Here is a 14518-nt window from a genome sequence, read left to right as displayed (position 1 = left end):
ATTCCTCATGTTTCTTTCCCCCTGGCTCTCAGTGTGTCTGAGCTTAGTTTTACCCAGAAAAGAGGGGTGACTCCTATAGATACTGTGTCAGAGGAGAAGGATTTTCCTATTTCAGAACTCAGAACTTACGGCTTTGTGGTTATGATTTCATTTGGTCATGACGCTCTCGGCGACTATCAATTGGGCTCCCCAACTAGTCATAGAAATTTAGGGGATTTGACTTTAAAATGAAAGCTTCCTGTTAGATTAAAATATGTAGGTTGGACTATGCATCTAAATAGGTTGGAATGTTCTCATAGTTTGTCCTGGGGTCCTCAAAGAATGCCATGGATGTTGTTGTGACGAAAACACTTGTGGGATACTCTCTGAAGATGGTCTAAGAGTTAAAGTGTGCAACACATATACGTGCGTGCACACATAGCTAGGTGTTATAGCACTGGATGGCTTTTTTTTTTTTTTTAAGTCACTTTTAATCATGCCTTTCCTATGATCCATGACCCACTTTGCTCATATAACTCATTCCTCAGGGATGGCTAAAATCAGCTATTCATCTGCTTTGGAAATCATTTCATTCCAAAATAGAATCCATTTTATTTTTAGATAGAGAAATAAGCTTCCACTATTTCCTGTAGTGTTGTGCATGGCGATTTTAAAGGCTTGAAGATATTAAGTTGTTTGTTCTCTTAGAAGAGCACTCTTAGTGGTGGAAAGGGGCATAGGATAATGAGAAGACTATGGAGTCAACTTGAATTTGGATCCCAGCTGGATTGTCATGACCACGAACAACTTATTTGACTCTTACTTATCCTGATTTTCTTGTCTGTAAAATGGGGCCAATATCATGTACTTGAAGAAGCCAAGAGCATTGGATGAGATAACAGATACAACATTCTTCCTAGAGGCCCCTGGGTGGCTCAGTGGGTTAAAGCCTCTGCCTTCGGCTCAGGTCATGATCTCAGGCCCTGGGATCGAGCCCCACATCAGGGTCTCTGCTCAGCAGGGAACCTGCTTCCTCCTCCTCTCTCTCTCTCTGCCTGTCTCTTCTCTGCCTACTTGTGATCTCTGTCAAATAAATAAATAAATAAAATATTTAAAAAAAAAATTCTGCCTATGCCTTAATGCATCGTAGAGCTGATTCTCAGAGAGCTGTGCTTTGAAAAGGTGCTCTATAAAGTCAGTCCTTCCATTGCCCTTATGTGTTATTGCTAGTATCGTGCTCTCCCCTTTTAACACTGGCAGAGGTCAGATGATGTGATCACAGCTGGGCTGCAGGTTAAATAAAAACAGATGAATAAACTCGGTGAGAGACCATAGCACATGGAGCATGATATGCGCCTTGGATTTGTTCTGGCCACTGTTTCTGGGGCCCCCATGGCATGGCCACAGGTGTCTTCGGGACTCTGTCATCGTCTGTCCTCAGTAGTAGCTTCCTCACATGTTTGTATTTTGGGTCTCCTGCTCCATCCCCCAAGATTCTGATTGATCATCCCTTGGGACAGGAAATGCCCACTTTCCACTGGCAGCATTGTCAGAAAACTCTAAGACGGGTCTTTCACTGACATATGAGACAGAATATTTCTTTCTCTTTGTCTTCTGCTTCCTGGAATCCCACAGGTAAAGCCCATTTCTTTACCAGGGCAACTCATCGAATATTTGAAGGCAGATCCCGTGGCCTTCTCGAATGTTCTATTCTTCAGGCTTAATAATATGCACTCCTCTTCCTCTTCTATGTTTTGGCTAGGACCTTTATTTGTTTCCTTAAGTGTTATTATCTCGGCTTATAATTATATGTTCATTAGCGTGTGATTATTTGATCAGTGTGAGAGCTGTTCACATGGCTCTTCAAATATTTCTGGCTCTCTACCTTCCCAGCCAGAGGTAGAATTGCACTTTCTCCCGTAAGGTGAGTGAGACCATGTGACTAGTTTGGGCCAGTGATTTATGAATGAAAATGATACCGGTGTCCTTTTTAGGCTGGAAATGAAAATTAGCTGCTGAAAATAGATTCTCCAGGGCTTTCTTTCTCTGCTCTAGTGTAACCGTGATGTTCTAGATAAGGCTTTCTCTATCCACCTGGGTCCTGGATTAAGAAAAGAAGAGCCCCCGAGCCAACACCTGATGGTCACAAAGCCTGAATGAAAGAAGACTTTGTTGCTTTCTGCCACTGAGGCTTTAACTTTGTTTCTCAACATTAACTACCTCTCTCCTCACTGATACAGCTATATCGGGCTTTCTCGCTACATGATAAGCATTATGCAGTGAAGGCTGTGTGTTCCTCTTCACCAGCTAGCCTAGTTCTGGCTCAGAAGAGACACTAAGACTGTGGGCTGCGTGCATGAATAAATTAAACCTGAGTTTTGAATCCTATCGCCATCATTTCTGCCAGTTCCTGAACTTGGCTTACTTCATCATTTCTCTTCTAAAATGTAGACAGCCCTCTTCCCCCAGTCCAACCCAGCTTTCCAGTTTCAGAGAAATTCAGTGGTTTTCATAGCATAGATGACCTCAGAGGGAAAAGGAGTGCAAACTACCCCCATCGAGGATCGCAGGCAGAGGCGAGGGGGCTACAGCTGACTTGATTCTGAACATCATCGCAAGCTTATTGCTTCTTTTGCAGATCAGGAGAAAGGTGATATGGTCATCACTGAGGCGTTTCTGTGTCCGTAGATAGCCATTTAATACCGTATTGGCATTACACTTGCTTTCTACTGGCTATTGTTTTTCTCTCTCAAGGATGAGCCTTCTAAAGTGAAGACTCCTTATAAATTGACAATACGTAGCTTTCAGGCCCCGTTGCAGCTGTGGGAAGCTGGCAGGTGCGACTAATAAGATGTCGCTTTGGGTTTTGCCATTAAGTTCTGATTGGCAGAAACCATGAGTTTTTAAACGACCTTAAGAACTAGAAAGAAAAAAAAGGCAAGACTTAGGAGATAGGGAAAATATATTGATAATGTGTGTTTTTGGGGTGTGTGTGTGTGTGTGTGTGGCTGCCAAGTAGGTATCGGAGCACGTGCTGAGTAATTTAGTGTGCATTTTCTTTTCTTATCCCTGTGACGACCCCACTAAAATTCGTTGTCATTCCTCAACTTCATTCCCCAGCGGAGTCGCAGAGTGGGTTAATTATGTTGGTCATGGGTGGATCGGATTTGAACCCAGGCCTAACTCATGCTCATTATGTTCAAAATAGCTTAATAGACTTTGAAAATCTCACCAATTTTTAGAACTTTAACTTTTTTAAAAGAAAATAATGAAAAATTAAGCTTTTTTTCCACTCTGACTTTTTAATTATTACTAAGTGATCTTATAGGTATGTGCTGACAGTATTTCATATTATATTGTGTGGCAACTTTGTGATCTCCAAGATAATGGTTATTGGGGCATTGGAGTTGATGGAACCATTCATACACTCAACAAGCAGTTGCCTTCTGATCCCAAGATCTGTGTTAGTCACTGCAGTCATAAAACCTGACTCTGGAAGCTTATGGATGATCGACTGTGACTGTATCTTCCATTTGCTGAGCTTCTGTGCCAATTAGCGTGTCAAACGCTCTACATTGTTATCCTATTCAGGGGGGAAAACAACCCATGAGCAGGGCCCACTATTCAATATGCGTAGAAAGTGCTAAAGGCCCTCCATGGGGGCCTGCAGGGCACTCCTTCAGAAGGAACAAGAAAGGGCCGAAATCCGCCTGCCCTTTACTTGCCAAGCTGTGCGCCATGCCACATGATGGCACTCATCAGAGGAAGCCTCTAGAGGCTAGCAGCAGCCTGAGTGCAGCGAGAGGAGAGAATACTCTGTTCGTTTCACTTCCTCTAACGTGTTTTGTACACTTTGCATGTGCTGGAAGCTTTAGACAGGTTTAGTTAAGTCTTCAGAATAAGTCTGTGGAATAGGTGTTGTTTGCTCTTCAGTTTTATAGGTGGTGGAGAAGGGGAAGAACATATGGGGAAAATGGGCGAAGTATCTACCATGTGCTTAGGCATTTCATATCAACTCCAAGTGGGCGGTTTTATGGTTTGTTTGTTCGTTTGTTTTAAATATATGATGAATTGGAAGCTCAAAGGTTAAATAACTTGTCTGGCTTACTTAATGACAAGGCCAGATTTAAACCCAAGCCTGTCTTACTCCAACGCTCTTGCACACGTATCTGGATAGAAACAAGGAAGGAGCAAGCAAGAGAGACCATCTTGTGAAGAGTCATCTTTTGAATCAGACCTGTGACTATATGTATTTGGTCGATAGATCATTACCAGGGGTACCTGGGTGACTCACTTAGTTAAGTGGCTGCCTTTGGCTCAGGCTTTACTTGCCAAAGGTCATGATCTCAGCCTCCTGGAAATGGAGCCCCGCATCAGGCTCCCTGCTCAGCGGGGAGTCTGCCTGTTCCTCTCCCTCTGCCCTTACCCCTGTTTGTGTGCTCGCTCTCTCTCTCTCTCTCTCTCTCTCTGCTCCCTCTCTGTCAAATAAATAGATCTTTAAAAAAAAAAAAGTGGTCATGAGTTAATCAGTTTTCTAAAAGATTTAGATAATGGTACATGCAGTTGTCTCAGAAATTATGCCAAATAAAACGGGCTCTTTGCCTTAAGATTATTGCTAAAACTATTAATATTAATGATCATTCAGCAGATTATTGAAAAAGCTGAGAACTTCATCGGAATCTTCCTTCTCTATTTCCTGTGTCTTACAGTCAATTTATTTTAGAATATTAATAGCTTCCTGAAAGACAGATAAGGTCTTTTCTCTTTATGATAACTGTGGATGCTCGGACCTGTTCTCCTGCTTGTCCAAGGTCACGCACAGCTTTGACCAATGAAAGCACAAAGATGACACTTTGCCTTGAGACCCCCTGCTGGTTCCCTTTCAGGCTGTTCTACATTTATGTCAAGTTCAGTTGTTGTCTTAAGGAAAGCAGTAGGTATATGCCATTCTGACCTTTGCAACAATTGTGGGAATAAGACAATGCTGTTAATCTCTCACTAGGGCTGTGTGACCGTGAATGAGTTAGTTCTCCTTCCTCAACTTCAGATTTTTTAACTGCAAGGTGAGGGACTCTACATATATTTCTGGCCACAAAGAAGGAAAATACTAAAATCTTCCCTAAATAGGAGTCATTAAAAAATCCCATTGATTTGGTGCCTTTCTTAGAAGGTGGCCATGCCTACTTCTCAAGATGTCAATAAGCTTGACAAAAATAGTTATTTCTTTGAAGTATAAATCAGTTTTTATAGGAAAGTTTTACATTATTTATTAACAACCAATAGACTGTTCCCCAAGGAGATGTATCAGAGTCACAGAAGCACTTTGTCAGCATCGTTCCACCCCGTTCCCTTCCTACTGTTGAGTCACCACTATAGTAAGGCACTGTCATTAGTGTGCCACATGGGTTTGGGTGGAAAAGATAACATTTTTTAATGAAAAGAATATTGTCAAGATACTTCGGTCTTTTTTAATCAAAAATCCTTGCTGTACGTAGTCAAAGATACAGAGACAAGATTTATCTAATTCTGTAGCCTTAATAATGAGACATAAGCATTTTAGTTCTTTGACCTATCTCTGCACCCCCAACATAGGTGACAGCTTTGTTTTGTTTTGTGTTTTTACAGAATCTGCACAAGTACCATTTCCTGTGTCTACTTAATATTTATTAAATTACACCCCCCCCCACACACACACACACATACCTCCTGGAGAGAAGCTGTGAGTCTGGAAACCATACCTGATTCATGTGTGCTTAACAATCTGGCATTATGGGCTTGAGTGATGGCAGCTTGTAATTTGAATTTGGTTGGATGTGATAAAGTTTTGTTCACTAGAATATAAGGGTGTCAGGACCAGAGTTCCATTTTTCACTTGATATTCTAAAGATAATCAGCAAAGGACTAAGTGGATGACATGGAAGTCGTTCCTTAAACGTGATACCACAGTGTAAACAGAACCCAAGTCCCTCTGTCCCCTGCACCAGGGGAGGGACAATCACTGAGACATGGAGTGTGCAGCTAGGAAGGGGTCTCTTCAAGAGGCAGCCAGATGAGGAGGTTGGGGGGCAAGCCTTAAATCCACTTCCCCAGGGAGGAGGGGAAATGTGGGAGAGTCCAGGATTTCTTTCTTTCTTTTTTTTTTTTTTTAAGATTTTATTTATTTATTTGACAGAGAGAGATCACAAGTAGGCAGAGAGGCAGGCAGAGAGAGAGGGGGAAGCAGGCTCCCCACTGAGCAGAGAGCCTGATGCGGGGCTAGATCCCAGGACCGGAGCTGACCCTTAGCCCCCTGAGCCACTACAGGTGCCAGGATTTCTAAAGCCAAATGGAGAAGGCGGTGAGTAAAGGGGAGAGGAGCTATGGTGTGTCAGGAGGGGACAAAGGAAGTTACTGAGCAGGGGAGTGTTAACTTCCTTTCTTTGCACTGAAAGAGGAGGCCACTGACTGGTCTGGTTGGCTTTTTGATGAAATCTTGAGTCTCTGCAAAACAGTGAAACTAACACTTGGTTATCTTGGTGTCAGGCAAGAATATGAGGCTACAGAAATGTGGTGGCAGACAGCATTCCTGAGAACAAGCAGATTTGGGTAAAAGAGTTGCCACCTGGCTTATATGCCCTGTTAACTCATTAGTTACCGGTTTTACCAGTAATATTAAGGTCTTCTTAAGTAGAAACTACTAAATAAAGCAAAATCAAAGAATCCATTACAGGAGGGGAGACTGGGAGGCAGTTTTGTGTTTTTAAGAGCAAACATATGCTCTTGCTTCCATGAAAAAGAAGAGACCCACCAGGGCAAGAAGCCTTTTCTCAGGCTAACAAAGTCATTGTTATATGTGATTCATCCTTTTGTTCTCACTCACAGTTTTGGATAAATTGCTAATAACTAAACAGCCAGTCACTTGATGTCACCCTCCTATAATTACACAGAAATCCTTGGATCTGTTCTGAGAAGGCACTTGTTGGAACTGGTGCCTGTGTTCGGAGTATATGGTTGAATTTTTTTCTCTCCTCTGCCTTTTTCCCTCCAGCCCGTGGCTGTGTTTTAGTTGCGTGGCAACCCATCTGCCATGATAGCTGATGTCAGCTCATTTTCATTTAAACTTAGCCCAGAAAAGTTTTTCAAGAAGGGCATTTGAGTAGAATGCTGGGCAGGCTCTGGTTTGTGTTACCAAATCATTGGTGAAACTGCAGACTAATGGGCTTCGGCGGCCTAAAGGTAAATGTGGGTGTCACAGGGGATCAGCTTCCAGAAATACGTGGCCTTGGGGACTTTCTTTCTACTTTTTAGGAGCTTAGCAAAGAGCCTCAGTAATATTTTCTTTGCTGCAAAACTTCTTTCTGTCCTTTAAAGGAGTAGGTGTCCAAAATTAACCGAATTCCTGATAACGGAATTTAGCCACATACTTTCATGACTTCCGAAAGGAGGGACGACATTTTAATTAGGTGCAAAAGCCACATCTGGGAGGAAAAAGAATATTTTATTACCAGCAGGAGTGTTCTAGTGTATGTGCTAATTAGTGAAAAACATGTTAAAACTTCTTTAATCCAGTAGAGGGCAGAAGGGAGTTTTAGCTTTTCTTACCTATGATGATTCAAACCAAAATTGATAGTCCAAGGCAAAATTCAGCGGCATTTTTGTAAACAAATTCTACCCAGCCTGTTAATGCACAACTTATTCTGGTTGTCTAGACAAGTCCTTGCTAGTATGCTCAGAACTAGTTTGATCCTGTCTAGGACAAAATAGAATGTACAGAGTTTTGAATCATGGATACCTAAGAGGGAACAGTGGTTTGGTATCCAAATTATAACACCACTTCTAATTTATTCAGCTCTTACTTATTAATCATAACACATTTCAACATGGTTCCTATGTGTATTTATGGCACCAAGTGCTAGAATTTAAACATATTTGAATGAATGATGAATAAATTATTTCATTATCAAACGTTTATCTTTGAAAGTAACTACCTGCCTGTGAACTTATAATATTGTGAAAATGATTTTCCCAACCCCTGGATTCTGAGAAACAAATCTTATCTGTTCATAGCTATAGCTAAAACTCTGAGTGGTAAGATTTGTTACATCATAAAGATGAGGTGAATACTGAAACATGACAGTTGAGAAATGAATCTTGGGTTTGGTGCTTACCATAACTTTCAATCCTTGGTTACTAAATTTGGTTTTCGAAAACCACTTTTAAAAGGAAGATAAATTTTCCAAGCTGACTTACAGTGAAGGCTGTTTTTGCTTGGTTAGAACGTAGTGTCTTAGATTGGGTTCCTCAAGAAGCAGCCTTCGAATGGAGTTAGGATATTTATTTATTTATTTATTTTAGAAGATTTATTTATTTATTTGAGAGAGAGAGAGAGCATGCGCCCGCCCACCTCGCCCCACACCCCCACACACATGCTTGAGTTGGTGGTGGGGAGGGGCAGAGAGAGATTCTCTTGAATCTCCGACTCCGGGCCCGAACCTACAACCCAGGAGATCATGACCTGAGCCGAAATCAAGAGTTGGGCACTCAACCGACTAAGCCACCCAAGTGCCCCTAGGATATTTATTAAGAAACCCCTCTAGGATCCGCCACTGTGGTAGAAAGTAGGGACCCAAAGCAGAATCAGGCAGAGGGAGAAGTCCAGTTCCTTTGCAGCCCACAGCCCCCCTGGAAACTCTGGATTTGAGTAATTCTTCAGAGTATCCTAAACCAGGGCATTCTCATATTGATGTGTACCCCCTACCCTTACCCCAAACACAGGACATCACTTTGGTTGAGCTGGCTCTTTGCAGCTAGTCCTTAAGGGATTACACTGACAGATTCCCAGCAGCTAAGACAGGAAGTCCTTTACTGGAAAGGAATCTGGGTGGCACAGCACAAGGCGTGTGAGAAACAGCCTCAAAAGTCCAGTACACTGGATTCTCTTTCTGACTAGTTGTGGATTCTTTTTTTTTTTTTTTTTTTTTTTTTATTTGACAGAGAGAGAGAGATCACAAGTAGGCAGAGAGGCAGGCAGAGAGAGAGGAGGAAGCAGGCTCCCTGCTGAGCAGAGAGCCTGATGTGGGACTCAAGCCCAGGACCTGAGACAATGACCTGAGCCGAAGACAGAGGCTTAACCCAGGCTTAACCCAGGTTTCCTAGTTGTGGATTCTTTAAAGTTGGATAACTTTTTGATTGCGTTAAGACAAAAGTGATAGCTTGCTGTCTGTCTGTCTATCTATATGTAAGGAAATGGTACTAAGTATGAGTTTTTCATGGTTCATATGGTTTGGAAAACAGGATTGGAAAGAATGAAAAGAGCACATTTTTATTTCATTTGAGTATTAAATTCTGAAATAAAATGGTAGCACAAACACACATACAAGGCTTATTGATTTGCACTGGAGTTGTCCTATGAATAATAAACTATGTTGATTAAAAGTAATTGCAGTGAGTAAGGGAATTTTAGTTTGTGATAGCTCTTTGTAATTTTTGGAGAAAAGATTAAATTAAGTCGCAGAGAGAGCTGGCAGGGAGGGGACATTTGTTCATCAACGAATCAGTCATTTACATTTAGTCTAATTATTTCAGCTCTTCATGGGGAAGTCCCAGTAATTCCATCCTTTTCTTCCTTTGCCATCCAGTCACAGCTCCAGCTTTATGATACTGGTTGCAGAGCCCAATGCATGCTTAATACGGATTTGAGACATGGTCCGCACTCTTAGAGAGCTCAATTAACATCCAAAAATTACATTTTTTTATGTCACCACCAATCTTACCAGAAAACTATACCATTTGGGAAGATATTAAGCTCCTGCTGCAAGAGATGAGTTTTCATAAAATTCAGCTTTTTTTTTTTTTTTTTTAATCTCCAGTTTTGTTTTGTCTTATCCCCCATTGGCAATAAATGTTTTAGTTGTTTTTGCAAAGACAGGCTAACTTTGTTCATTTTTAAATGAAAATGTCTACCAGATACCCAAGTCTGGATGCCCATAGTTGATCGGTTGTTCTTTAAAGTAAAAATGGTCTTCCGTGAACAGAGCCGCTAGCTTAGCCCACAGCTCCAACACAGGCACATTTCTTGAAGACAGCTCTTGTATTTCAGTATGAGGCAAGAGTGCTCTATGGTCACTTACCATTTTGTTGCACAGAACATTAGAAAGGTACTTCTAGAGTTGGGATTTAAGAAAAATTAACCCATTTTTCTTTTCCATGAGGGATTATTATTCAATGTGGCTGAACTTTTTTTTTTTTTTTTTTTTTAAATGCTGGTACATGTCAGCAGTAAGGAGTCCAGTGATTGCCACTGTGGTTTGGTGCCACTGTCTTCACGAACGCCGAGCACTGTGACCCACCCTTTGCTTTTGTCCCATCAAGAGTCAGTTCAAGTGTCAAGACAGTAAACAAGGCAAATAATATGTTAGCGTTATTATGGGGAGAGTTGTGACCTCTCACATTCAGTGTCCATAGCCCACACTGAGAATCCCTGGGATAAAGGAAGGTTTAAGCAGGAAGAACCTAGGGGTGGGAGGCTGCATGGGCGAGAGATAGAAGAGCCTGGCTTTATATGATGGCAGCAGAGATGGAGAACAGGGAAGGAATGAGAAATGTCGCAGGGGTTATACAGATAAAATCTGGCAGTAGAAGCCAACAAAGACTCAAAGCTTACTGAGGTGTTCAGCCTGAGTGACCTAGTGGATGGCAATGCCACTAACCAAGGTAATGACTGGGGGAAGAAGAGCCCCAGTTTATGATTTAAAAAGATACTGCTGGGGCACCTGGGTGGCTCAGTGCATTAAAGCCTCTGCCTTCGCTCAGGTCATGATCTCAGGGTCCTGGGATCAAGCCCTGCCTCAGGCTTTCTGCTCAGCAGGGAGCCTGCTCCCCTTCCTCTCTCTCTGCCTGCCTCTCTGCCTACTTGTCGTCTCTGTCTGTCAAATAAATAAATAAAATCTTAAAATTAAAATAAAATAAAAATTAAAAAATTAAAAATTAAAAAAAAATTTAAAAGATACTGCTCTTGCACCAGAGGAAAATGGATCATAATTCTCCCACTTGGTAAAGGATGCATTCTGTCACTGACGAGCAAGAACAAAGTATGCTGCTGGCTGGACCCTGCAACAAGATCTGACTTTATACTTCTAACAAACAGTGGGTCTTAGAAACTCAGCGTGTTCTGTGCTGATGCAAAGGACTCTGGTGTCTGTGTTTCCTCTAATAGTGTTTTCTTTTTCTGTTTTTAGGAATGGTGCAAAAGCTGGACCAAAAACTTCCAGTGGCCAATGAGTACCTGTTGCTCTCTGGGGGAGTCCGGGAAGGCGTGGTGGACCTGGACTTAGATGAGCTTAACGTGTATGCCCGAGGGACAGACTATGATATGGACTTCACTCTTCTGGTGCCAGCCCTTAAGCTACATGACCGTAATCAGCCTGTGACACTCGATATGCGCCACTCAGCCCTGTGCCACTCTTGGCTGAGCCTCCGGCTCTTTGATGAGGGGACAATCAGTAAGTGGAAAGACTGCTGCACCATCGTGGATCACATCAATGGTGCCACCAATTACTTCTTCTCCCCAACCAAAGTGGCGGACTGGTTCTATGACTCCATCAGCATTGTCCTGTCAGAGATCCAGAAGAAACCCCAGCGAGGGATGCCCAAGGTGGAAAAGGTAGAAAAGAACGGGACCATCATCTCCATCATCCTGGGCGTGGGGAGCAGTCGCATGTTGTATGATATTGTCCCTGTGGTCTCTTTCAAAGGCTGGCCCGCTGTGGCCCAGAGCTGGCTCATGGAGAACCACTTTTGGGATGGGAAGATCACCGAGGAAGAGGTCATCAGTGGGTTTTACTTGGTGCCTGCTTGCTCCTACAAGGGCAAGAAGGACAATGAGTGGCGGCTGTCCTTCGCCAGGAGCGAGGTACAGCTGAAGAAATGCATCTCTGGTAGCCTCATGCAGGCCTACCAGGCCTGCAAAGCCATCATCATTAAACTCCTGTCCCGGCCCAAGGCGATCAGCCCCTATCACCTGCGGAGCATGATGCTTTGGGCCTGTGACAGACTTCCTGCTAACTACTTGGCCCAAGAAGACTATGCAGCCCACTTTTTGCTGGGACTCATTGATGACCTACAACACTGTCTGGTCAACAAGATGTGCCCCAATTATTTCATCCCTCAGTGCAACATGCTGGAGCACCTGTCGGAGGAGACCGTGATGCTCCACGCGCGGAAGCTCTCCTCCGTGCGCTCAGACCCGGCCGAGCACCTGCGCACCGCCATCGAGCACGTCAAGGCGGCCAACCGGCTGACGCTGGAGCTGCAGAGGCGGGGGAGCACCACCAGCATCCCCTCCCCGCAGTCCGACGGAGGGGACCCCAACCAGCCCGACGACCGTTTGGCCAAAAAACTGCAGCAGCTGGTGACTGAGAACCCGGGGAAGTCCATCTCTGTCTTTATTAACCCTGATGATGTCACGAGGCCCCATTTCAGAATCGATGATAAATTTTTCTGAGCATTCTGCTGCCTTTTTTCTTTTTCTTTCTTTTTTTTTTTTTTTTTTTTCTTTTCCCGGGTTCTAAAACTCTCATAATGTGTAGTGTGGTTTGTGATGCTGACTTGCCGTTTTTTACATATCCAGCCTAGATTGGATCTGTTAAGAACACGTTTTAAGTTTCCTGGTTCTGCAGGACGGTGCAGGCTCTGAAACAGTATATTACTATTTCATACTCTGCCTCTGATTTGGTTGTTTACTCTTTGTAGTTATTGTCACATTGTTTTTGGTTCGGGTTTGTTTTGGGTTGTTTTTTTGTTTGTTTGTTTGTTTTTTTTTTTAAGGAGAACTTGAGCCATAGATGAAATGCCCATGAATTCTCTTGCTTTTTACTGTTTCATGCTTTGTGTAAATTTGTTAATGAGGGTAGGGCAACAGATACCTTTCTGATGCTTCAGGATGCTATTTTTTTTTTTTAAATTTTAATTTTTTTCAATGAGCTTTCATCACTACAGATATTTGAGAATCATCTGAACCTGGAAACTACCTGGTATGTTAGCTGGATTTATTTCTTTGGACCAGCGACCAGAGTAGTTTCCCTCTTTCCACCAAACAATGTAGACTTTGAAAGTGATAATGCTACCAGTTGTGTTTTGGAGCAACTTCATTGAATGTAATTTTCCTCAGATCAGAACTTTGGATGGTTTGGAGGCTGTGTTTGACAACTCTCCAAACAGAATTAAGGTTTCCAAATGGTAGTTTTAGTGTGTGTAATTATTTGAAGCCTTATTTAAATCCTATGAAAGAACATACCATTATAATTGTTATTTGCACTAATGAAATCTTGGCCATTGTCAGAGTTTCCGATGTAGGTGTTTCAATATAAATTGACATCCACTGTTGAAATGCTATCTTTTTTTTTTTTTTTAGCCCATTTTTCTCAATCAATAGAAGGATTATTTGCATTTGTTTTGTTCTCCTTTAATTGTGGGGTCCTGTTTTTTTGCCCTCTTTGATATTCCTGGTTCCTGTCTCACTGAGAGGTTTGCAAAGCTTTACACCTGCTAAATGACCACCCGAAGCCGGAGAAAATACATACTTGATAGAGTAGTTGTCTTTGTATGTACTGCTTTGGGGGTTATAGAGGTAAGCTTTTTTTGTAACGTCTCTTTGCTTCTACTGGGAGTTGTGGGGAAAACTGGCAGAAAGAATTTATAATCCCCAACAGAAGGTAGCATGCCTATTCAAAAGCAGGTGTTCTACAGAGCAGGAGCGAGGGCATATCTGTGAGTGGTAGCTTCGTGTAGAGGTGTCTTCTCTTCATGAGTGAAGTTGTTTGCCATGTTTAGGTGCCGCAAGGCATTGGCTCCTTGTTCTGGTATGGACTCATGGCAAACGGTGGTGTTTGAGAGGTCAGGGGCCCTGCTCATGTCTCAAAGGATGACCATGATATCTACTATTGGAAAGGTCAAGCAACATTTTGGATTTGATCTCGAATGTCCAGACTCACAGGTTGGAATTTGGCCAATTGAAATCCGGCATATGCGGTCTTGGGTTTTTGCATGGGAATTAATGTAATGCTTATAACTGAAAATGAAGTCATTCAACCATCTTAAGTCAAACACAAAATAATAAAAGAAACATACTGGCCTTGGAATTTTGTTGTTGTTGCTGTTGTTAGTTTGTGATCCAGAAACTATTTTCTTGTTAGTGGAACCAATAATCGTTTTCAGTAAATACAACGCTGGGTTTGCTGTTGTCTTTCAGTAGCATCCGGTGTTATTTGTAGTGAACCTCCAGTATTCCTTTGTCCATTTCCCCAGTTTTCCTCCGAGTATCCACCTATCCTCCACATGATCTATGTCCTTCTCATGAAATGACTCCATTACCAGAGACGTGGTATGAACTGATTGACATAACCATTTCCTTAGCCACAGTGATTAGCTAGGGATTCATCATATAACATGAGCTGTTCCGGTCAGGGACATGCTCAGGATTCTGGCTTGGAAAGCTGGGGAAAATGCAGGTCTCTGGATGTGGAAGACGAAGCACTTGGCCTCTGTCACCCTGAGATCTATC

General features: G+C 42.5%; 1 protein-coding gene across 2 annotated transcripts in view; it reads left to right on the top strand.

Moving 5' to 3' along the window:
* The window catches only part of MB21D2 (Mab-21 domain containing 2), a 111981-nt gene extending 97885 nt beyond the window's left edge, over positions 1 to 14096 (top strand). For both annotated transcript variants that reach the window (XM_082749832.1, XM_082749833.1), the window contains one exon: positions 11196 to 14096. In XM_082749832.1, the coding sequence (XP_082605958.1) occupies positions 11196 to 12460 (1265 nt within the window). In that variant the 3' untranslated portion in view covers positions 12461 to 14096. The remainder of the gene's footprint in view (positions 1 to 11195) is intronic.
* The last annotated feature ends 422 nt before the right edge of the window (positions 14097 to 14518 follow it).

The sequence above is a fragment of the Mustela nivalis genome, assembly GCF_964662115.1.
Source record: "Mustela nivalis genome assembly, chromosome: 1".
Lineage (NCBI taxonomy): Eukaryota > Metazoa > Chordata > Mammalia > Carnivora > Mustelidae > Mustela > Mustela nivalis.
Note: the sequence above shows the minus strand (reverse complement) of the source record. Positions and strands in the feature narration are given on the sequence as shown.